Here is a 26,706-nt window from a genome sequence, read left to right as displayed (position 1 = left end):
GCGATAATGGTTTTATTCTTGGTTTTGCATGTACATGTGCTCCAACATAATATCAACTTCCCCAATGAATTCTGAAAAGAAGCATGCATATTACACAGCTCCTGCATGATACTGTTCAGGGAGTATCAGCATATTGGAGATCTTGCCGCTGCTGGACAAATAGAGTGATTCTAGCATGCCATCAGGGAAGGTGGGATAGAAAAAGCATTGGATAAATTGCACATGCAAAAAAAAAAAACCTTCAAAATATTATATAAACCACACAATTGACTCAGAGGTTAGCACGCTGGCCTTTGCAGTGCTATGTCCCTGGTTCAAATCTCAGCCAGCACATGGAGTTTGTATGTTCTTTCTGTGTTTGCGTGGGTTTCCTCCAGACACTCTGGTTTTCACCCACATTCCAAAAACATGCAGTCAGGTTATTTAGCGTCCCCACAGAATTGGACTTACACTAATGGCCTTAATGTTGTATGACATTAGTATGGACGTTATATTGTGAGCCCCACTGAGGGGGAGCTAGTGGCATGACTATAGACTTTGTAAAGAGCTGTGCGAGGTGTCGGCCCTATACAAATACAAGTAAATCATAAAAAAAAGCACAATGGCTACACCTGGTCATTTATAAAATAAAGCTTCATGTAGGTTAAAAAAAAGACTTAGTAGATTCTTACAAGTATAATTTGTAGATGAGCCTTATAAAAGCTTTTGGTGACAGTATACCAAACTCTACAAACATTATCAGAATGAAAGTTTAAATTCAATTGTTGCCCGACTTTCTTTGTTTCATTTTAAAAGGTTGTTTCAGAATTATTGTGTCTGTCCCCTAAGCATTCTGAAGGGAGCAAATGGGAAAAAGGGGGAAGAGTCAACACACTGATTTCTGCTGCATGCATGGATTTAAACTTAAGGTTTTCAGTTCCGTAAAAAAAAAAAAAGATACCTATAGCTTGGAAAACAGAAAAATGAACCTAAAGCTTCACATACTGGTTACATTTTTTTTCGTAATAATATATATTTTAATACTTTTGGTTTTAATATTTGAATTATTATTAAACAGTATTTATATAGCACCATCATATTATGTAGCGCTGTACAAAGTCTATAGTCATGTCACTAGCTGTCCCTTAAAGGGGCTCACAATTTATGTCCCTACTATAGTCATATGTGTTTAATACAGTCTAAGGTAAATTTTGGCGGGTAACCGATAATTACCTAACTGCATGTTTATGTGGGGAGAAACCGGAGTACCCGGAGGAAACCCACACAAACACGGGGAGAACCTGCAAACTCCAAGCAGATAGTGTCCTGGCCGAGATTCGAATCTGGGACCTAACGCTGCAAAGGCCAGAGCACTAATTTGACTAGATTAATTTATCACCTCATCACCTGCATTAATTTAAATTAACCTCATCACCTCATCACCTTAAATTGTCACCTCATCACCGGCATATAGAATAAACCTGGACAAGAAGTGATTTAACATTTTATTTTGTATTGATAATTACATCTATTACTATTTTATTACGGTCCCTTTTTTTGCAGATTTGTGCAGTTAAGATTTGTAAAGCTAAAAGAAGGCTTTGCGTTGATGCTCCAGCTATCGTCTGACTTTTCAGCCACCGCTCACTCTTTGCCAGTTCAGTAATTTTTGGCACCACCAATTCATGATTGTAAAAAACAAGAACATTTATTCTTTAAAACTTTTGAATGTCAAACTGTAATGAGAGTCTTTCACCTTCTCCCCTGCCGAAGTTATGTAAGACTATCAAACATGTAATTTAAATTATTCCCAATTAAAGCATTGTTCCCTATTTCTACCACTGGTAATTAAAGCTTTAAATAAATAAAATATAGCAAAATAAAATTATTTACCAAAACAAACCATTAAGGCATAAACAGAAGATTCAAAAGCTCACTTTTTGGTGGTTTTATACTGTTACCTAGGAGTTTTGTGAATTAGTTCTATTTACTGTTTCTTACCTTCATCTTTATCTTCTTATTGTCATAAAAAATTAAAATCCGAAAGCAGCAGCACACCTAGTAAGAGTGCAAGTGGAGACAAAGCTAAGGAGATGACACCTGGGGAAAAATAAAAGTCCAATTTTATCACTGTCAGTTTTATCCAATAAAGACTGTTAGTAGTAAAGTTGAAATTTTCAGTACAGTATTGAATGATCAATCAAAATCAAAGTGGACCTAAAAACTGAGAACACGAAAAAATCACCAGGAGGTAGTACTAATTGACAAAAGCACTAAAATTGGTATGAGTGCTTTTAGTGGTGCTTTTACTGGTGATTCTAGTGGTGAGTACTTGAGGCCTCAATTCAATCAATCAACCAACCAACCATTTATATGGTCCACAGGGATTATAAAATCCTTCAATTCTAATTCTTTATCAGTGACTGTTCAGACAGCAAACTTGTTAGCAAAGATAATGAAAATAGAAGATAAAGAAGTTAGGGTTTTTTAGGCTAAATGAAATAAATATATTTTTAGCAAGGTATATTTTAGACATACAACACACGTTCAATACAAAGGTAATCTATAAGGTTAGATGCTCCATTCCTTGTTCAAAACTGGGGGATACTGGACCTATATACTAGACAGAATGATACTCCCAATTTTCCTTAACAAACTTGTTAGACTCACCATTCACAGTAAGTTGTACTGAGCTCTGTTGTAGAGATTCTGTTGTTTGTATTTGCACTGTGTAATAACCTTCAAAGGCTTTTATGATTTTGCTGATCACTAAGGAACCGTTGGCTTGACCTTGAGCTTGCGCAAAGTATTTGTCACCATGAATCTCTGAATCGGGAGGGAAAAAGTTCAGGATCTGGTCGGGGGCACTTGTGCTTTGGCCTTGATACCAAGTAGCAAATCGAATACTTCCAGATACTTCAGTTACTTTAAAGGTGACGGTATCTCCAACTTTAGGATTAGATGGGATCACGTCAATCTTAATTCCAAAGGCTGAATTTATCCATACTAAGAAGGTAACTGGAAAAGAAGAAAAACACCTGGTGAGCTCTGCTAATTCTATTCTATACTGCAACCATGTTGTAGATGGAGGGGTAGGGGATATCATTACACTCCTGCTGGATCACCCAGGTTCTACCATGTACGTCTATCTTCTCCAGTTTTGGAGAGCTTCAATGAATCAGGCCCAGTTGTGAGCAAAAAGCAGCCCTAAAGCTCCATACGTAGATGGAAAATTAATAGCCCTCTTTCGCTAAGTTTGTAATGAATCCAGCACCATCAAATCTGAACTGTGGGCAAATAATAACAACACCTTGCAGTCCTGTTTTATTAACATACATATCTGAAAAGCCCCCCCACAAGTATCTCAACCACTGGGAAAGATAGGAGCGGCAGCCAATCAGGGCTCTATTTCTTTGTAGATTGCTGACCTCATTTGTACAGGGCTGACCTCATTGTGTACCGGTGCTCATTCGATGTCCAGTTGCAGGGTGCATTAGACCCTGGGCCATTCTCTTTCTGCAGCTCGGCTTGTAATGGCGTTGCTAAACTGGCTATTCTGCCTGGCTGTAGATTCTTTTATCATATAACTTACTGGTTGTGACTGATTTAAAAGAAACCAACCAGGCTGAGCAGCGTTATTTTAGTTATCTATTTACCCCCTCTGTTCTGAATGGCATCAAATGGAGACAAAGAAGGTTGTTACAACCTGACAAAGGCACTAAACAAAGATGTAAAATTTGCCTAATTTGCCATCCATATTCTCTATAGTTATTAGAAACAGATATTTAACTTTTTGTACAGCAACCTTTAAGTTTATCTCTGTTATAATCAAAGTGATATTTTGTAGCCAATCTTTACTTAAGTAGGTTACATTTTCTACAATTTTCTCAGGGACCACTGGTTGGCAACCTCTGTTTTAGACTATTGTTAGACTTTTGATACACTGTTTCATGGAAGTTGAACTGAAACTAATACTAAGCCAAGTCTTGTATACACAATCAAACATCTCTAAATAAAGCACATTGAGTTTCTAACTAACAGTGCTGTTTTCATAAAAACAATCTCTAAAGTAACATGTTTCTGACTGACTGAAGACATCTACAACCTATTGTATAAGTGAGTAACATCTTGATGCTAATCAATCTTTAACTGCTATATAAATGTGTTTCCCTCCTATATCTAAATCAGAAAAACATTGTAAATGCTCCTACAGGTTCCAATTTTTCCCCCACCAACCAATTTTGATGGGTCTAATTTATTTAGGTTCTCCAAGGCTGGTGAAAACTATCATGGGACAACCTGAGTGACCCATCTTACCCAGTCTTGGAGAGCTGTAATAAATCAGACCCAATATACCTTTGATATCTAAATTTTTTTAAGTCAAGTTGAAATTTTTACCAAAAACCCAATTTTTTGTTGAATTGAAAATCCAAAATATCACTTTCTTTCTTGCACGATTGGATAATTGACGTGAGTAGAGCTTCATCTTATTTGCTAAATTCATTGAAGTGACAAATAGGATAACTCGATCATAATATTAATCACATTCTCACACACAATTTTTCCAAACAGAAAGTATTTTATATGTTTTTTTCCAAACTTCCTTACCTCCGAGGAACAAGGCCTGCACCCAGGACTTCCACATTCCTAGCATTTCTGTGAGTTCACAGAGGGGCCAACCTATGTAAAAAAAGGAATGTAAAGAGAATTACAAATTCCTGTCAATAGGGAGTTAAGTACCTTCATATTTCACACTTCCAACTTATTCTCTTATCAGGTATGGTAAGAATGTGACTTGCACTGTATAAATAGAGACAATCTGTATGTGTAACATCATTATAATGTGATGTGGTTTGTTCAGCCTTAACATGGAAAAGTTATTATTATTATTATTAATTAACAGTATAACAGTATAAACAGTATAACACCAATAGAACAATAAATAAAACCATATGAATAGTATATGTCAAAATATATTAATAATAAACAAGAAACAGGTCAATGATGTATACAGAATGGTATCTAGCCAATTGTCTGAGTAACAAAGCTGTGTATTGTACAAATGGAGCCAAGAGGATAGTTGGGTAATAGTGAAAGAAGTGTTAGAAGAGTGCCATCCATTCCTCTGAGTGGGATATTTCTCAATCTACAAGTTTTTTTAAAAAAGTATCAAGTGTCAGATTTTATCTTTATACCTCACAAAAAAATCTACAAATTCCACAAAAAATTCCTCAACAAATTCACAAGATTACTTAAAGCGGACCACCACATTTTTGACGCTATATAAAAGAGTGAATAACCTGTTTATGTAATGAAAAAATATGTTGTTTTTTAAATTTTTGTTTAAAAGGTTTGTGAAAGGGGAGGGCGCCTACCCTTCCCATCTTTGCCGCTGCCGCCTCCTGGCATACATATTATTTTTAAATATTATCACTTGTATTATTATTACATACATCACTAATCCCTGGAGGCTGCTGGCTGCTTTTTCAGGGCATGCCATGATTTCGGACAAACGCAGAACAGAATTCCTGAAATGTAAAAAATTGTGCAGATCTCACGCATGCGCATACGTTTTCAGGAAAGCGTGTTACCCGATTTCGCACCTGCACAGTGTGAGATCAGGTGACCAAAGAAGAACAACCAAGAAAAAAGGAGAAGACGAGACGGCACAGGACAAGGATCACAGGGGGGTCGACGCACCTCTCTATGTTCTCCCCTGGTTCCAGGGTCCCTCTGTCTCTTTTTGCACCTCCCCAATATGTAAAAATGTAATATAACATTTTAAGACAACTGGTGTTACTGTGGATAGAAGTGCAATTTTTATTTGGTGATTGGCTTTTTTTATTTTTTTGCTAGGAGTGTAAACACAGAACTTTAACAGTTTTGTTTGGTCTTTTAGTTCCATTCTAAAGACATGACTCTGTACTATCTGTCCTGCAGCTGCCTATTAACACACCTTAAATGTTGTTCACACCTTTTTCTATGTTTCATTCATAAACAAACAAAATCTAGGACACTTTCCAAAAACCGTGTGAAAGCTAATCTCCAGATCATCAGAGATGACATACATAAAAAGTGGTTTTACCTTCAAAAGATTTGTATTTCTGTTCCTCAAATCCTGAGATTTAAACAGCTCCGCTACACAGCACAGCCTTGACTGATAGGGGAGGGTACCGGATCTTTCACTGATGTCTAGTAACACTTGTCCTTTCCCAAGCTGGTGATTGGACAGTTCCTTTGTCAGTCTGTTCTCCTCTCCTATTAGCATGCTACCTGCATTGCAGTACAACTGATTGGCTCATTGTGCTCCTTCTATCTGCTCCGCTCTGAACTCAGCTGTACAGTGGACTGCCAGAGGTTTATACTAGGTTAATTTAAGGTACTTGTGTCTTTAAATGTAACTTAAATGTAGCAGTTTATTAATGAACACATTGATTTATTATCTGCCTGGAGCTCAGATATTTCAAACAGGGGGAGTAGAACTACTGCTCTGTATGGACCTGATTTATTAAAGCTATTCAAGGCTGGAGAGGATATACTTTACAACACTGAAGCTGGGTGATTTGGCAAACTGATTTGGGTGGATTTTCTTAAAAGTCACTTGCTATTTGTTAGGAAATGTCTTCAATTCTGGACCAGATCCATTCCAGGTTTTCTGGATCACTCAGCTTCACCGACAAAAGTGTATCCTCTCCAGCTTTGGAGATCTTTCATAAATCAGGCCCCATGTCTTTATTTAGAGTTCCTCCCTAACCCCCTCTCTGTTTAGCGGGTGTCAGTCAGAACAGGAATTCTGGTTAAATCCTTTAATGGGACACAAGCATCAATGACAGTAAAATGTTTTTAAGTACACAAGGCACATTCAAAACAATTGTAACAATTTATTTTTGTATGTAACCAGACAAATAGCTTGCTGTTGGAAGAATGCCAGGGCTTCAAAAGTAGTGACCCCATAGGATTGCCACTCCCCATTACATAACCTCATTCCCTGCGTTATGGGCCTGATTAATTAAAGTTCTCCCAGCCCAGAAAAGATAGACTATCATGAAAGAACCTGGGCAATCCAGCAAACCTAAAATGAATTATTTGAAAAGAGCCTGGAATGAAAAATCATTTGATATTAGTAGATAAATGTTGTCCATTCTGCATCAGATTCATTACATGTTTGCTGAAATACCAGATTATCCCATGATAGTCTATCTTCTCCTTGGAGAGCTTTCATAAATCAGGTCCACAAGTTTGTCAGATGGTCAGTTCTGGCTGACGTATAGACAGTGATTATGATTGAAGATGGTCAATTATATTTGATTTGTAGTGCTACAGTTTAAAATGAATTAACCAATAAACCAAAACATAAACATTGTATACCCAACAACCTCAAAGTTCAAGTTTTATTTTTTATTTAAGTTTCCGCAATAAATGGCCACAACCAAAACTTATCCACATTTATGTGTCTGATTTGTCTTACTTTTTTCTATTGTGCATGGAGTGAAGTGTTAATGGGTGTGTACAATATCTATAGTTACCTTCTATTCTATTATTAATCAAACACAAGCAGAATAATAATAATGATAAATTGACAAAGCCTACATAATGATACACAAAGTAAATTTACTCTCACATGGGATCCATGGATACAATGCAACTCTATTATATACGATTGTGACAAATATTTCCTTGACCTCTACATTTCTTTAATTCTTTTCTATTTGTGAGACCCTCCTTTCTGCCTATTTTGGATAATACATAATATTTTTTATATATCGAGAGTTAATCTACCAATACATTAGTATTGGATGTCTCTTATTTTATTATTTTGACTTTGAAACACTGAGAATACAGCATGTTTAGCAGTATTTCTATATATGATTGTCTAAAAGTCCTCTCCTACTCCTGTGTCACTGTATGTATCTGTCTGTCATTTGCAACTCTATTGAATGTACAGCGCTGCATAATATGTTGGTTCTATATAAATACTGTTTATTATTATTATTATTATTATTAATAATAAAAAATACCAACATACAAAAAATACAAACAACAAATAATTATAATAGTGCATGTAGACTTTAGGTGGCTATTTTATTATTATTATTATATTATTAATAATAATAATAATAATAATAATAATAATATTATAAGATATGGATCATCTTTCAAATGTAGGTTTGTCTCATATGTTTCCAATGAACAGATAGACCCCATTCTCAAATAGGAAGTGTCAGAGTATACATAGCTCACAAAATACACTACACACCTTAATATTTCATATTGTTACAACCACTAGTCAATAGAAACTCATCTGCTGTGGGTTGAGTAGCCGGTGTTTACAATATTTCATTTAATTTACAACTCATGTTCACTGCACTCTGATACCACAAAATCTATATATATATTGGTGGTGCTACATGTTCTACACTGCAATCCATCTCTAGTTTATACCTTTCCAGTATGTTGGGGAACAACTGCCCATCACTAGTTATTATTATTTTTTTTTTATAATATAGTGTACACTGACCTATCCACAGTCTGTTTCAGATGCCGCCATCTTGTTCTTTCTTGCTTACTCTCCATCTATCTTGATTGGCTAGGATGATGTAACTCCCATGCTGCTGTGCAGGAATTAATTCAGTCCCGGCAGCCACAAGACATGCTGGAATGTGTCAGTTATCCTGACAACCAATGTGCATTCATTTTGCTGAATGAAAAGAGCTATCAGTCAGATAAGATCGCTTGTTATATTGACTTTTAAAATATTGTCACAGTTGCCCACTAAATAATTCTATTATCTACTAAAAATAATTCTTTTCTATCTAATTCTTCTTTAGCTCATACCAAATTCTCTATTGTAGCAGAAAAAAACATAAAACAAAATATACCAAAATTACTACTTACTACCAATGTATGGCTCAAAGTTGCAGCTCACAGCGTGGTTCTTCAGACAGAATATAGCAGTATAAATTTATATTTGCACAGTCTACAGTCGCCAAAGGGTGTGTAGTTTTTTACAGTCGATGATATAACCGTGACACGTAGTCACATAACTGTCACGTAGGTGACAACACTATTTCTGAGTCAGGTTTGTAACTTCCTGCATCGATTGCCTGAATGCATAGAAACGTTCCATTGTGCAATGTGCAGACTAGAGGTGGAAAAAGAAGCTTGAAACTGAACCAGGATGTAATGGAGTGGTAATTCCAGTACACCAGGTACATTACTTCAGTTAAAAGAAGGGGAGGGGTTGCAATTACTTCATCTTAGAAGCAGGGATGAAGTAATTTTTGTAGTCATCTAATTACTTAGCTAGACACAGATTTCAGTCTAGATGTCAAGTTTCTGGAGTATCTCCTTACTTCATATTAGCAACAGTATAGGCAGATTGCTTGGCTGTTTTGGAAGATCTAAAAAAGAGGAGCCAGTACTGTTTTAAAGCTTGATGAGCATTCAGGTGGAGTCACATCTATGTAATATAGGAACAAACTATGTAAGTGGACTGCAGGGCCATTCATTCCTAAATAGTTTGCCTATGCACCTTACCAACACACCTGTGTTATGAATATATTTGGTTGCTTTGGTATGTTAGGCAGCCATTTAAATTAGTAGGATGCTTTAGTGTCTTCAGAACTGTCTGAATCCTGCCTAAGGGACACAGAGGACGACACAGAGGTTTTTGAGATATATTTACATTGGTGTTATACATACATTTACCAGGACCTAATTTTGGTACATTGTTTTTTGTTGTGAATATTTTATTATTATTTCACTGAATTTATATAGCGCCGACACATTACACAGCACTGTACAAAGTCCATATTCAAGTCACTAGCTGTCCCTCAAGGGGCTCACAATCTTTTGTCCCTACCATAGTCATTTGTCTTTAATACAGTCTAAGGTCAATTTTGGGGAAAGCCAATTAACCTAACTGCATGTTTTAGGATGTGGGAGAAAGCCAGAGTGTATCTCTATGCTGATAATGCCCTGGCCGAGATTTGAACCTGAGGCAAAGGCCAGAGTGCTAACCTCTGAGCCACTGTGTCCCCCATATATATACAGTTAGGTCCATAAATATTTGGACTGGGACAACGTTTTTCTAATTTTGGTTCTGTACATTACCACAATTAATTAAATAAAAAAACAACTCAGATGCAGTTGAACGGCAGACTTTCAGCTTCAATTCAGTGGGTTGAACAAAAAGATTGCATAAAAATGTGAGGAACTAAAGCCTTTTTTTACACAATCACTTCATTTCAGGGGCTCAAAAGTAATTGGACAATTTACTCAAAGGCTATTTCATGGGCTGGTGTGGGGAATTTCTTTGCTATAGCATTATCAATTAAGTAGTAAAAGGCTTGGAGTTGATTTGGGGGGGGGGGGGGGGGGGGGGGGGGGGGGCGGTGCTTGTATGTGTTAGATTTTGCTGTGAGCAGACAAAATGCGATCAAAGTAGCTCTCCATGCAGGTGAAACAAGCCATCCTTAAGCTGCAAAAACAGAAAAAAAAAACATCTGAGAAATTGCTACAACATTAGGAGTGGCAAAATCTACAGTTTGGTACATCATGAGAAAGAAACAAAGCACCGGTGAACTCAGCAACGCCAAAAAACCTGGACGTCCACGGAGGACAACAGTGGTGGATGATTGCAGAATCATTTCCATGGTGAAGAGAAACCTCTTCACAACAGCCAACCAAGTGAACAACACTCTCCAGGAAGTAGGCGTATTGATATCCAAGTCTACCATATAGAAAAGACTGCATGAAAGTAAATACAGAGGGTGCACTGCAAGGTGCAAGCCACTCATAAGCCTCTAGAATAGAAAGGCTAGATTGGACTTTGCTCAAAAACATCTAAAAAAGCCAGCACAGTTCTGGAAAAACATTCTTTGGACAGATGAAACCAAGAGCAACCTTTACCAGAATGATGGCAAGAAAAAAGTATGGAGAAGGCGTGGAACAGCTCATGATCCAAAGCATACCACATGATCTGTAAAACATGGCGGAGGCAGTGTGATGGCTTGGGCATGCATGGCTGCCAGTGGCACTGGGACACTAGTGTTTATCCATGCTGTGACACAGGACAGAAGAAGCCGAATGAATTCTGAGGTGTTCAGAGACATACTGTATAAATAAAGGGTGGGCAGATATGCTAGAATAATTCATAGGTCATTTATGCCAGTTACCATTAACCTAACTGTAAACATGTCTGTAACATATCCAAAGACTTCTTCCCTAGTCCCAGCTCAGCAGGAGGTTAACAGAAGTGGTCACACAGTTTTATAAAGTTTTATAAAATGTTTCATCAATTCTCTTCCAAATTAGAGTCAGTTACATTTTATGGTTTTACAGCATCTGCCAAATTTAACTGTCACTTTGAACACCTAAAGCAAATATGGGTCTAGATTTTGGTAATGGGTGCCAGTTACCTAAGGCTTTGTGTCTGCCAGTAGCTGCATTGGCACTGGTTTCTTTTAGAATAAATTAATTGTGCAAGCTTCAGTAGGAGTACAACATTCCTTCCAGGAATGCTTCATTATTGGGTATAAATCATTCTTAGTATCTATACTGACAAGCTAAGACAGACAAGAGACACATCTACTTTTACATTAGACAGACAAAGCAGGTTTTGTCTTAAAATGCAAAAAGTTGATATTTTTTCTTGGCCTGTGCCAATAATAATAAAACATATTAGAGTCTCTTTAAAGTACTGCTTTGTTTTCTGATTTGTTATTAAATCTTTTGCAGACATATTTTCTGCAGAATGTAGAGTAGAGCTTACTAAACAGCTTTAGAATCCTAGTAGCCAAGTGTCCTCTGCAAGGCTCACATGAAAAAAAAGGCAATTTCTCTCACCATGCCCAAGCAAGCCCTTAAAGCAGACTTACACTCAAATTTTTTACTTTTAGATAGACAACCCTTCTAAATAAAGTAAATATTTTGTTGTTGTTTTTCAAGTGCAACACCCTCTTAAAAAAATAAATAAAAAAACGCCACTTTCACATCGACTAAGCAATCAAAACCTAATGGGAGTGCAAAGCCTCCTGGGATACCTACATCATGCATACCGGGAGGCTCTGGCTGCTCCTTCTGCGCATGCCCTGATTTTTCCACCAAGGAGAAGGAGAGGCCAGTAGCAGGTAACCAAGCGCAGGGGCGGCATGATCGGAGTGCTCGGGCTGCTCAAAATAGGGGGGAAAGGGTTAAAGTTTTGAATTACAGAGAGAGAAGGGGATAGAGAGAGGGGTCAGAGGTTGGAAACAGAATTTAGTTTTTTGAGGGAAAAAAATTCCCACCCACCCGCCCTGTTAAATTGAGTTGGGGTAGGCGGTTGAGGTCTGGTGGAAGGTAAGAGTCCTGGGTTAGTTATGGTGGGGGGCACCCAAGTTGGTGGGGTTCCCCTTTAAGAGGTGAACAGTGTAGGCCCCTGAGGCAGGGCTGGGCTGCTAGGAGCCAGTGTGGCATGATGGTATTGGTCAAGATTGGCAATGTAATTGTGATGCAGACTTTACCTTCTGGACCTGCAACCTAGTTGTTTGGGTTAAACAGTTGGTTGTGTTAGGAAATGTGTTCCTATGTTAATAAAGGGGTTAATTTATATGTTATGTGGATGTTATTTTATTTGTTAATTTATTTTGTATGTGTGTATGCTTTTATATAAATATATATATATATATATATATATATATATATATATATACAGAGTTATATTTTATGGAAATTGTTAATTTGGTTATTTTATTGTTAAATAAATGGCTGCTTGCCAGCGATTTTAAGTGCAACAGGTGTCAGTGTGTTATTTGGAAGATTGTAGGGAAGGGGGGCTGGCAAGTGGGGTGGGGTGGTTTTATGTGTGGGGGGAAGTTTTGGGGAAAAAGGTCTGAGCTACCCTAGTCAAGAAATGGCGATCTCACTCATGCGCAGTAAGATTGTCTTTTTTTTTTCACCTTCACAGCGGCTACGTGACGGAGAAAAAGGACCGAAGAAGAAGATGGAAGAAAAGACAGAAGATGGGGTTTCTAACTTCCTAATGACAGCACAATACATATGTTGCAATGGCATTCTAATCAGCATTGTGAGTGTGTTTGCTGGATTTAGGAACTGTATCTTCCCCTTTCCTCCAATTATTTTATTTCTCTCTGGACAAAGATTGATGTATACACTCACAAAACAATGCAGCCTAGATGCTTCCCCAGTTTCATGTATTAAAAGAAATGTCCAATCACACATTGTTTTACCCTGGCACCGTCTCTACAGAGAGTTTCTGCACAATGTGTGCCTGCCTGGGATTTAAATTAGGATTATCCCTGTTTGTGCATTCTCTTAGCACACTGCAGAATAAACAACTGTGTTCCCTACCAACATATTTCAGATGTGCCACTTATTATACACTGTTTATTACATGGGCATTAGAAATCTATGGTAAGGATTTTTTAAATAAGAAAACATAATTCCCTCATCAAAGACATTTTGTTCTTCACAGCCTAATTATAACTACACACCCATTGTAACCAATTTAGGGCAGCAGCCATAAAAAGCCACAAAAAGAGTGAGTATTGAAATAACAGGACAATAATTTTATTTTTGTACTTTCATATGTACAAAAGGATCAAAATTCCTCAAGATAATGAAACAAGAAGCTGCCATCTGCGCCTGCTGACGTGTGAAGCTATTTGCTTCAGTCGGACTGATATATGTAAATAAAATATTTTCTTTTCATGTAACTATAGACATATTACTGTGATCAGTCATAAATGTCCTCATCATGTCCCTCCCCAGTAGCCTGTTGCTGTTTGGTCACCTAGGAGTAGATAATTAGTATGTCACTGCCACCCAGTAAACATGGAAGCTGTGTGAAAGCAGATCAATAGTTATAATGCTTATTTGTCATTTTCAGCAAATAAACACATATGTTCAACACCAAAAAAAAAAAAAATATCCTTTTACAAAAAAAAAAAAATAATTCTGGTTACTTGGCTTCTCCCTCATACTCTGCAGTGATGGATTTCAGTGCAGCTCCTTCTGATTAGCTCTCAATTTGTGAGAATTCTTCAAGGAGTTAAAAAACAGAAAGTGTGCCCACCCCTAAAAAACATCAGGAGATGGGATTGTGCCATGCTGCATATAATTGTTATACTTTATAATTATAATTCTTCTTTAATGTTAGAAAGTTCTCCCAGCATCAGTAGAAGGCCTGTAGAAGATATGCGCATTGCAAAGTTTTCTTTCTGCATCAACAATAACAATACTTTTAAGGGAAGTAAGAAATATGTCTCCCGGGATACCTACATCAGGCATCCCAGGAGGCTCTTGGGTGCTCAGGCATACGCAGAATGCTCAAGATGATGGGGCATGCTCAGAGGGAGCCTTTTCGTGGGAAAAAGGATGAAGAACCAGGAAGAAGAGGTGAAGATGGTGGCGTCCGGCTCGCAGACAAATGCCAGGACGACGCGGGACCCGACGGAAGAGACCTCCAGATGGATCGAGCTGCTCTGCAAGATTGTGTATTTTTTTTGTTTTAGGCACTTTTGGGTTTAGTTCCTCTCTAACCACTAATTTAATTGGTGGCTTTAAAAATTAATTCACGGCTGGTGTGCCAGCATCATCAGAAGATGTGTTCCAGGTTCACCAGAATATAGAGAGATATCAGCAAGGAAGATATGCTTCTGCATATAATTTTAACTGGAGCGTACCTTTAAAAACCCTTCACTGCAATATATACCTGACAAGTGTGTTATTGACAAAACAAATAACACAGAACAAATAATAGTTTTATGATATGGCCTCATTTCCTATTATCTTGTTTTTATAAAGCACCAATATATTACTCAGTGCTTTACAAAGTCCATAGTTGTATCAATAACTGTCCCTAAAAGGGTTCACAATCTCATATCCCTACCACAGTCATATATCATTAACCTCCCTAGCGGTTCATTTCTTTCTGATTTTATATGTCTAAAAGCGGTACATTGTTTTTCATGAAAATTTATTTTACAGTATAATATAATAGTATGAGAATAATAAATTTTGAAACAAAAAACATGTAAAAACAATAAATTGAATAAATTAAAAAATCTATATATTTCTTTTTTAAAAATTATACTCATACTATTATATATACTGTAAAATAAATGTTCTTAAAACAATGTACTGCTTTTACACATATAAATCCAATGTATTGCATTCAATACAGTTATTTTGTATTAAATGCAATACAAATGGATTTTGAATTTCCCGCCTTACCGGCAACGTACACACGCACCGTCATCATCGGTAACTCCCCGGTGACTCATTGGGTGCAGAAGCCGGCCGGAGGAAGAAGAAAGAAGACAGAGATTGCGGCGATGGACAGCGCAGGACGCCGGCGGATCAGGTAAGCGTTGTATTTACTTACCTTCCATAGGTTTACATACCCCGAGTGTGACTCGGGGTTACAGCTTTTAGCAACTTTTTTCTACCACACTCGGGTTACCTCTAGGGAGGTTAACATAGTCGAGGGTCAATTTGGTGAGGAAGTCAAACAAGTCAACTAGTTTTTGGAATGTGGGAATAAACCATAGCACCATGAGAAAACTCATGTAAACACAGGGAGAACATACAAACTCCATGCGGATAGTGTCCTGGTCGAGATTCAAACCCAGTGCTAACGTCTCAGCCACTGTGCCATCTATAACTATAATAATGCTCAAGCTAATGGCTTTGGCTGTTCACTTAATTTAGTTACCTAATTCTGGTATTGTGGCCTGAAGATGAGCAAAACAGGGGTGATATTTGCCTGCATACTTTGACCTACAAATTGTCCATATGTCCATCTCAAAAAGTTAAGAGATTTGAAAGCAGGCCACATATGCACACAACACTTTTCCAGATTTACCAGCAGCTAGGTAGTATGAGGGCCTTTATATACATGGAATACATTGTTTAGGTTGGCCTCTCATATGAGGCCAGTCTAAGGAAAACCTTATAACATGGAGCTTCATTTATTTGTGTCTTTTTGATTTGTTTAATAAATTGTTGCAAACTTAAACCTGATAATCCTGTTAGAAAGCCAGAGCCATCCTGTGTCCTTTGCACGCTGTATGTGTTATGCTAAATAACCCTGGTTTATATTTTACTAAGAAATAATTAATCTTTGTATCATATAAATATGTGAGAGGGAATGAATAAATGTTTGGAAACACAAACAGCCAGGACAGAGAACACTTAACAAATACTGTTTTCAGACCACAGGGTATAAAGTGAATGAACTTTTATTTCTTATTGGCAATTAAACATGTTTATAGGTGTAATAGCCATTTGATAAACTACCTGTTGATCATGTCAGAAATTCAGAAATCCCCTGTGTCCTCAACACATTTCCTGTTATATGTCAGGGGCATGATTATTATTATTATTATTATTATTAATAAACAGATTTTTTTATAGGGCCAACATATTATGCAGCGCTGTACATTAATTAGGGGTTTCAAATAGACAGACAGTGAAGAGGAAAAGTAAAGGGCTTACAATCTAGCAAGTTGGGGATCAGACAAGTATCATACAATAAGAGGGGGTTATGCAGTGGTGGAAAGAAGACAGGTTGGCAAGTTTCTACCAGCTCAGAAAGGTAAGTGGGACAAGAACTGTGGAGGGATTTAAAGGCAAAGCACAGGAGCCTGAATTTGAATCTAAGGTGAAATGGAACCCAATGAAGAGAACTACAAAGAGATGCGGCAGAAGAGGAGTCGTGGGAAGGATGGATGAGTCTGGCTGCAGCATTTATATTAGATTGTAGAGGAAAGAGTCGGGTTAGTGGAATACCAGAGAGGAGGAGGTTACAGTAGTCCAGACGACTGATGATAAGACCATGTACAAGGAGTTTGGTGGTCTCTGGAGACAGGTAAGGGCGGATTTTGGAGATTTTGCACAGGTGAAGGTGACAGGACCTGGAAATGTTCTGAATATGAGGGGTAAATAAGAGGGCAGAATCAAAGGTGACGCCAAGAAAATGTGCCTGAGAAGAGGGATAAATAACAGTGTTGTTAACAGTTAGATATATGTCAGGGGGAGCTTTGGAATTCTTCAAAGGAAAAAAAAATATGTGTCAAATTGCAGAGATCTACCTTTAAAGTTTTCTTAAAGTGCTATTTAATCTAAAATGCTTTTTTTAAAATGTTGTCCCACAATGGTAAAGTGTTTTTTAAGTGCATAAAGAGACAGCTCAGAATCAGCTATAGATCAGTTCAATAAGTGTACAAAGTTTCATAGGCCTATTTTCTGGCTAATATACATATTGGATGGTTGGTATGTACAAGGTGGACGCACTAGTAACCATAGGATAGTTATGCTAGTTACTATTCATAGTACTCATATTTGCTCACCATATGCTAAACAAACTTTCACTAGCCTATACATGCAATACAAACACATAGTGACATTACAGCACATACAGAATATAGTAGATGTGTCCATCCAGTAGATGTTTTGTGGCTTTCCACTGATTGATTGACAAGATTAATAAAGTGGCATGCAAAATTGGCAGCTAATCTGCTCATTTACCATACCTTGCACAGATATTTCCAGATAAGTTTCTACTGTTATCAAATGAAATGTTGGCTGCTTTGTTGTGATATAGTACAGGATAAAACATATTGTGTGCATTTTAGCAAATGCTAGAAAATGTGGCACCTTGTACCGTCACTACTGTTTTCATCCTAATTTGTACCAGGCTGAGCAGAAAGCAGTGGGAAGGTAAAAAAAATTAATTGTAATCTATAAACTCAGTACTATTTCTGTTGGAAGTACGAAAGCAAAGTATGTTGAACTACTACACATATGTTTGCACCAGGAGCATAGATAGAAACCACCATGTAGTTTATATATAAAAATAATTACAGGTTAGGTGGAGGATGAGGTTTAGTGAGAGTCAGGCTAAACTTGGTCATTCTGTGCGTTGTTCAATGCAAAAAGTTTATTTTAATGCTGAACCCTGTAGCTGCTTACACTTTCCTTATTTTCTCTCCTTCATTCACTCATCTGTATTCATTTGGAGTTGTTTGAAATCTGTCAAAGGACAGGTTTACTTTCAGGTACATTAGGTGAAGATGTTAGGTTTGGGGTTTATTGTTGAAAATTTTTTTGGATGGAGGGTATAAATAGGAGGTATGGTAAAGATAAATCAGTTTGTTTTGGGTTATTAGAAGTCATTATTGCTGTGATAAATCATTATAGATCCTATAACCTTAAGTGCCCAAAACGGTGATTAAACATTTGCACATTTTATGGTGCAGAAATATAAAAGGAAAACATTTGCAGCAGTGCACACACAACAAAAATAACATACAGTAGCTATAATTCAGTCTTGCACCTGTGAATTCTCTTTGCAAAGACGTCATAAGTTCCTTTGCTTTTCTATCCTTAAATTTCTAAAACATTGCCATGGCCTTGTCGGCAGGTGCAGACATTGTAATATTGAGTAAAACTTTTATGTGACTTTGTACATTAGAAAGATAATATGCAAGTAAAAAAAGCCAGTAAATTATTAACAAAGCATACAAGAAACAAGTGTTCTAAGAGCCAAGAAAACAAAAGGAGTATAATAACAAGATGTGGGGTGTCAGTGGACAATTTACCAAGAAGCTTTGCCAAATTGAACCAATTTTTGACTTTGGCTGGTACCAGATTTTGATCCCTGTATGGTCTTCCCTGCTTCAATGCTAACAGGAGACAAATCGGGGTCATAATGCAAGATGAGGCACTCCCTTGCCCTGTCTCATGGTTGAAATCAGACTCCAGTTGTTCTTTTCCTAAGAAAAGTCCCATTCTCTTCCCATGTCATTGCTTTTACCTGTCAAATATGCTCTCTAATATATTACCATATCTGCACATCTAAAAATCTGATCCAGTATTACTTTGTTAATCTTTTTTTGTCTTCAGGGGAGCCTGGCGGTAAGGCAGGGGTGTCGAATTCTGGCCCCCGGGCCAAATTTGGCCTTCAAGGCCTTTTTTTTTGGCCCCCCAAAGAATTCCCAAAACAACATCTGGCCCGCCCACGTGCCCGCGTGCATTACTACATCACATCATTATTTTCAATACATGCAATACATAGACATTATTCCTTCACACCAGAGGTCAGCAAACTCCCGCCCTTAGGCCAGATACGGCCTAGCCAGTAGTCCTATCCGGCCTACACCAGGAGCCGCATGCAGGGGGAAGGGGACATTCCCTCTACTGCGTATGCATTGCAGAGGAGAGGGATTTCCTTTCTGGGGCGTTCCCTCTCCTCCATATGCATTGCCGAGGAGAGGTATTTTCCTTCAGGATGTTCCAGGTGGGTGGTGGAGCCATTAACATGGGACTCAAGAAAGAGTCAGGCCTAGTGTGCCATCTTGACCTCCTAAAATGGCTCCATTAGAGACTGCATAGTGTAATATTTGGTGTCAGACAAACTTGTGATGTAAGAGGATGAACAACACACAGCCTGCATAGATAGAAAAAATTAGTCTTTTTAAACCTAAAGTGTGTGTAAAGGGGTTTGTTTTTGTTAGTTATGGATTCTCAACTTTTTCAATAAATTTCAAGTTTGGTCCCCGACTTGTTCTTAGTTTTAAATTTTGGCCCTCAGTGTATTTGAGTTTGACACCCCCGCGGTAAGGTATCTGCATCGGAGTACTAATCTTCTACTTTCTACTATGGGAAACAGGAGCGGCCACTAATTTACTTGTCAAACTCATCATTTCATTTTAGAATTATTACTTCCAACATGTAATAATTCATATTTACAAGACAGATATTACAGCATAGTGATAACTACTCACTTGGATTCGTGACAGCAAAAGCAGAAGTTCTTCTTAGCTGCAGTCAAGCAATTACTACCCTTTCCCCTGGGAATGAACAAGGAAGAAGAAACAGCAGAAAGATGAGGTTATCTCTCTGCTCTCTCCTTAGGTTAGTACAAGTGCACAGGTGTTTAGCAATTGTCTGATTGGCTTAGCACAGTGTTCCTCCCCTTCTTAGACTGACTTCAGATGTATAGAGGCTGATATAAAGATGGATTCCTATGCAACATATGTATGTATGATTTATCAATAAATAAATACATTTTATACTCCATTAAAAGGTATTTTATATTTCTGCCTGATATCTGTACCAGTCATTAGAGCATAGCTATCCACAAGTGCCCACTCTTAAATGAATTACAGGTTTAAACAAATCAGTTTTACAAAAGATTGTAGTATGGGACTGGTAACTGTGCAGCTTTGTGAGCATATGGCGGTTATATCCAGTGCTATATACAGACTCAGCTGTCTCTGCATGATACTGTGTATAATCAATTCTTTTGTTGGCTGTAATAATCAGATGTTTCTCTGGGGTGTATGCAGTTACAGTCATCTGATTTCATTTTAGATTTAACTATCTCCTTACTATGTTGAAAAATCCTTTACACATTGCAACATCTAATAAAAAAATGTTTTCTTCTTATGTTTACCAAAAGCATCCACATGCGGGTAATAATGTCCATCACATAAAGCAGAAGAATGGAACCTTTGTATAAATAGCATAATATGCTTAGCTTAGTGGTCTAATTCTCCATTCAGCTTGGAGACTGCACTTCCTGGAAACCCATTACATGCACCAAAGATTTTAAAAGACCTTCATCACAATGTCTAAGAGCACCTGATCACTAGCTGCTGAAGTTAGAAATACATTGCGGTACAGTAAATTATAATACTATGACCTTGTTTATTTTTATTATGTTATTGTGTTATATATAACAAAAACAATGTATCATTCACTGATCTGACTGCAGTGTGGTACTTGGCACACCAATTATTTTGCACCTTTTTTAAATACCGAATATGAAAAATGTCCTAGATTTTAGGGCCAAAGCTAGCAAAAAAAGATGTATAATGTCTACTGAGACCCTTAGGTTTACTGATTTATAAAATTCAAAGAATTCTTTAATGCTGAGAAGGATAAGGACAGAATAAACAACTGCACATGCAACAAAACATTAAAGCCAAGCAGAAATCTGAAACACAAGCTGTGTACTCACCCTGTGCTGCTGTGTCTGTGTCTGGAAATCTATTAGTCTGCAACAAGCTGAGCTCAGGAGAGAAATGAATGGGTGTGGGGAAGGGATGAGGGATGAGTAGGATGGAACACAACACATGGGCAGCCCAGGAGAACAGAGGAGGGCCTTAGAAAAGAATTGAGGGCAGAGAAGGGGCAGCTTGGAAGGAAACAATGAACCAGCATTGAAAGATTTAATGGGGGTAATTATAAATGCTGAACTGAGTCTACATGGATGCTGAAGATTTTTTTCTTTCATCTACTGGCGTGTAGAATGTTGTGCCGAGAAATAACCGGTGACGATAAATCTCTGTCATTACAAGGCGGACAGCAACCATCATACTGTCTGGTTCTGCCTGACTAACACTGGGGAACACATTTTTTGTTGGGTTAGATCTTACACTTGTTTTTTTACTAATTTTTGGGTGGAGAATCCAGAAATGACTCCAGTTTTTTTGCTGTCACCAGTTTTTTTGCTGTTTTTACGATACAGGGTACCCTCCATTTTTGTCAAAAAACATACAAATTTTATATACAATGAAAAAATAATTAAATAATAACTTGAATGTACTGTTTATTTAAATTTCTTTTGTTCATACAAAGGATTTATTGTTACTCTTTGACATTTTTTTTTTACAGTAAAACATTTGAAAATTAATCGGGTAAGCGGTTAAGGTAAAAAGTTATGCTTATAGCTTTTCCTGGAGTGTTCAGTGTTAGGACAATCCTGCCAGATGTTCCAACAATAGTCAACCATCATATGTACATCCATATACCCTGATACCATCCTTCCATGAACTTATAATCTTGGTTGGATCGTTCACCTTGCTCATCACTGACTGCTCCAAGGTTTTCTGGGAAGTCAGAAAGATGGCTTTGCAGAAAATGCACCTTGATGCTCATATTGCAACCAAGCATTTTGTAGCTCTCCAAGAGTTTCTGGACAATTTCTGTGTATTTATTTGCTAGTGTGTTTCCAAGAAAGTCCTTGACAATGGCTTTGAATGATAACCAAGCATTCTTTTTGACTTCTAACATTGTCCTGATGAAATGTTTATCTATGACGAGCTGCCAAATCTGTGGACCATCAAACTCACCGGTCTTTGTTTTTTCAAATGACAGGCTAGGAAATGCCAATAAGGTACTTGAAACAGTTTCCTTCAGTTAGCAAAGCTTTAACAAACTGCTTCATCAGACCCAGTTTCATGTGCAGAGGGGGGAATAAAATATTCTATCAACAAGTATCTCATGTAGAATGTTTGGATCACCTGGTTTTAGGGCAGATCTTGGAGGCCAATTCCTTTCCACCCAATGCCTTTCATGAGCTCTGCTGTCCCACATACACAGATAACGTGAATACTTGGTGTGTGTTGCTGACCAATAAGGAAGCTTATGTCTGCATATTCTTCACAAAACTAAAACCGAATGGCCAATTGGGACTGACTCAAATATATTGCCATTGTGAAGGAGGACACACTTTAATCTCCGCTTTGAGCTATCGATGAATAGTCGCCATTCAGTTGAGTTATAGATTGGAATTCCCATTTCCTCCACTAAACCAGGTATGTTATGGCAATACACAAAGCCACTGTCAGTTCTAAAGTACTGCAGAAATGTAATTTCTCTGGTTTGAAAGTACGATACCTTTGTTCCTTTTTCTAGTAAGCTTTTTGATGCTAGGAGTTCTGAAACCTTCTTCGATAGTCCCACATCACGTGTCAAATCACTCAACTCATGCTGATCAAATCCCTTATAAACAGGATCCTCTTCAATTTCAAACTCTTCATCGTTGTGGTCACCTACTTCATCACCATAATCATGTTCTTCAAGAGAGGGTAGTGTAATGAAAACCGGCACTGGGAGTTCATCTGAATGAGCCACTGGGCGTATAGCCGATGGTAGACTAGGATGTTACATTTACTCTATGTTACTCTATGTTAAATGTACTCTATGTTACATTTAATTTTCTTGTTATATCCTGAAGGCTACACAAAAAGTAACAGTCTGTCACAGATCCCCGCAGGTCCAGGTGATCTGTGCTCACCCTCCTTGCAGCCCCCTGTTGCCAGCACCATCTCTGCCTCTGAATCCAACACTCTGCCTACTTCCTGTTCCAAGTCAGGTGATTCTCTGTCAGCTGTTCCCTTGCCTCAGGGAACCAGAGTATCCCACAGACACACTCCCTCTGCTGGCAAACATCTGAATACCACCTGAGATTATCTCAGCAACAGCACTCCCTCTGCTGGTATGATTGATGTCTGCGACTCACTTGATCCATGCCCATCACCTGACATTCCATTCTTAAGGAAGTGACCTGGCAACAGGAAGTTGCCTGAACAAGGAGTTCCTTTGGCTCTGCTTCCAGGATCCAGATTCTTCGTGTACTAACCCTGGCTTGTTTCCTGACTACTCTTGTTCGCTGCCTGCTCTGACTTCTTGCCTGTTTCCTGACCAACCTTGTTCGCTGCCTGCCCTGACCTTTTGGCTCGTCTGACTGCTCTTTTGGATTTCCCTTTTGCACTACGTTTTGGTTCCGGATTGTTAGCAGTCACCTGCCTTGGCAGACACAGGGGCCACAACCTGGCAGTAGCTTGCCGCACAACATCCTCACCTCTAGAGGTTCTGGAGAAAACTAAGCTGCTGCTTAGACCCTGCGCCCCATGCAGGGTTGGTGAAACATTGGGTCCACCACTTGATCTTATGGAGCCGTGACACAGTCACTGAAATGATCTCCTGGTTCTCCCCAAACCATAGGTATACCAAATGGCATCTTATCACGCCTTCCCTTTGTCAAAAGTCGTAAACACCCGACACACTGTTTGCACACCTTATCAGGGGTCCAAGACTTTTCTTGATCACCAAGTTTAACTTTGAAATATGCCAAATAGGCTTGCTCCACAAATGTGCTGATATTCGCACTTTGACTGGGAATGGTGAAACTGCCACAGATATAACAAAATGAATCAGGCTTGTTTAGGCACTTACGAGGAGAAACTGCAGAGCCAGACATGATCTGAAAGAAAGGAAATACGTGTGTAAGTAGAAAAATAAATTTTGCTTATTCACTACATAGAGCAGCGAACAACCTCTCACCACACTGTCTTGTGTGTAAATGAATAGCCTATACAAATCCACGCTACAGTAATCGCATTAATATAAGTAGTAGTAGATAAAAAACCTGAAGTGATAGAAGAATTCTGAACTTTCAGAATTAGCATACCTATTTTAGTGTAAATAAGCTTAAAAATTGAAGTCAACAAAAATTTGTTCAAAATTGTTCCCCCAGTGTAATACAGTAAATTTATTCAGTTTGGAAAAATTAATTAAAAAACCTTTATTGATAAAATTTAATTATTCTACACAATAACTGATCACGTTTAGTGACTATATTTTATTTATAATATTTTATATTATTCATTTATTTCATAAATGAAAGTCAAGTATCTGAAAACACGACTATTTATCTAGTATCCCTGTCGATATATATATATATATATATATATATATATATATATATAATCCATATTGAGAACTTTCTTCTCGATTATTCACTTTAAGATCATTAGAAAGGACAAAAGGGCACTCTTTGCGTCTGGAGGAATATAAGTTTAACCTCTGGATAAAGAAGGGGTTCTTCTCTGTAAGGCAGGGGTGTCAAACTCAAATACTCAGTGGGCTAAAATTAAAAACTTGGACAAAATGAGGTCCCAACCTTGAAATTTGCGCTTACCTTGAAGCTCCTGTACCTCCAAAAGCCTCCTGGCACCTCCCTTGTGTAGCTAAGGGGGAGTCCTGGAAATGGCAGACGCGGCTAATGCGGGGCTAAACCTTATGAGTGGCCGCCGCTGGAACTCCCTCTTCATTGGAATAGCACCGCTAGTACAATTCCCTGCATTACTTACGTCTATAAAACTGTCCAATGCGGGGCCACGCATAGGTACAGAGCCCGCTGGTCTCTAGTCGCGAGTGATCGAGCTACAACAATTCCTGGCATTACTTGCGTCTATAAAACAGTGCAATGCAGGGCCCCACAAATAGGCAGAGAGTCCGCTGGTCTATATATGCGAATAATTGGGACATGCGACCGGGAATTGTAGTAGTGGTGCTATTTCAATGCAGCGGCAGGCCAACTGCAGTTCATATTTAGGATTCCTTTGGGGGCCAAATAAAAGGATGTTGCGGGCCAGATTTGGCACGCTGGCCAGAGTTTGACTAGAAGAGTCTGCTGTAAGGTCTGAGAAAACGTGGAATCGGCTCCCTCAGGAAGTAGTTTCAGCAACCACTATATATTGCTTTAGGAAAAAGCTGGATGCTTTTTTAGAAGCACAGAAAATAACTGGGGATTAAGGATTTAAAGTATAGATAACAGACTATTGATCCGGGGAACATCCAATTGCCTCATGGAATCTGGAAGGAACTTTTATCCCCTGGTAGAGCTAATTGTACCAGGGTTTTTTTGCCTTCCTCTGGACCAACTATGTCTTATAGGGTTTTATATCTGGGAAATGTTTATTTCCCTAAAGGTTAATTGTGATGGACTTAAGTGTTTTTTCAACCTGACTTACTTGACTTGATGTAACTATGTATATACACAACTCCAAAAAAATATTTCCCCAGTAAAGTTCTGATATGCTGTGGAAAATAACAAACAAAAAAATCAGTTTATTTACCCTTCTTATTTACCTCTTTTACTTTCATATAAAACAAATACAGCCTCTTAAAAATTGTAAAGAGTGTTTATTACCCCCAAATGCCTATTATCACCTAGCATATTGTATTCCTGAATTCCCTTTTACTTTTTAGGAAACACCTGGCAAGCCTGCCAGTTCTCATCTTCCTGACCATGGCAAGCGTGGTCACGGTGCGATCTCACTGATTGAAGTTATTGGATGGTGTGCTTATACCTAGCTTCACTAATAAAAGTGTATCCTCTCATGCCTTGGAGAGCTTTAATAAATCAGGTCCATTGTTGGTGTTTAAATGAAGAGCATAGTAATGAGCCGGTCTGCAGAGCTGTTCATGTGCAGCCGGAATCAGTGACAGGTTCACTAACAGCCTGCAGACCCAGACTGAGGAGGATTGCTTCTCGGGACGGAGAATGGAACCAAGAAGATTGAAGGGGAGATGCCACACTGCTGTACAATATACAGCGATACCGTGTTTCCCCGATGATAAGGCAGGGCCATCAAAAGATTGATCAGAAGTGGACATGAATGGCACATGAACAATAACTGTGTACTGTAGTCTTCTTCATGGGTAAATAAGGCATCCCCTTGAAAATAAGCCCTAGAGCATATTTTGGCCCTTCAAAAAAAAATAAGACAGTGTCTTATCATCGGGGAAACAGGGTAAGTCGTTAAGTGAGGAATATTTGAATATTAAAGATGACTATTCTCATTGGGATGTATTATGAATAATATAGTGGTGTCCTTTCTGTCATATGATCCAAATTTCAGCAGCTGCTACCAGCTGAAGCCTTTTATAAGCAGTCACTGGTCTGTAATCCCACCACCTCTGCTACTAAATTAAGCCACTGATGAGGTTGTATCTTACAGCACTAGATGTAAGGGTCAAATGCAAGCCCCATGCAGGGCATAAAAAAGTTCCACTTTAGGCCCACAGCAGCACATAAACTCGCTCTTCCTTGGAAGCACTGTTGGAAGCCATGAGAATACCCAACATATA

At 38.2% G+C, this 26,706-nt stretch overlaps 1 protein-coding gene across 1 annotated transcript; it reads right to left on the bottom strand.

The window, feature by feature from the left end:
* Positions 1-1,980: 1,980 nt before the first annotated feature.
* Positions 1,981-21,097, bottom strand: LOC140340790 (pregnancy-specific glycoprotein 22-like). Its single transcript, XM_072426170.1, has 4 exons — positions 21,005-21,097; positions 4,588-4,659; positions 2,650-2,997; positions 1,981-2,079 (listed from the first exon to the last, which is right to left on the bottom strand). The coding sequence occupies exons 2-4, from the start codon at positions 4,631-4,633 to the stop codon at positions 2,003-2,005; spliced, it is 471 nt and encodes a 156-aa protein (XP_072282271.1). The 5' UTR covers positions 4,634-4,659; positions 21,005-21,097; the 3' UTR covers positions 1,981-2,002.
* Positions 21,098-26,706: the final 5,609 nt, after the last annotated feature.

Source organism: Pyxicephalus adspersus, chromosome 11 (assembly GCF_032062135.1).
Source record: "Pyxicephalus adspersus chromosome 11, UCB_Pads_2.0, whole genome shotgun sequence".
Lineage (NCBI taxonomy): Eukaryota > Metazoa > Chordata > Amphibia > Anura > Pyxicephalidae > Pyxicephalus > Pyxicephalus adspersus.
The sequence above is the reverse complement of the archived record's forward strand: the minus strand, read 5'-3'. Positions and strand labels throughout refer to the sequence as shown.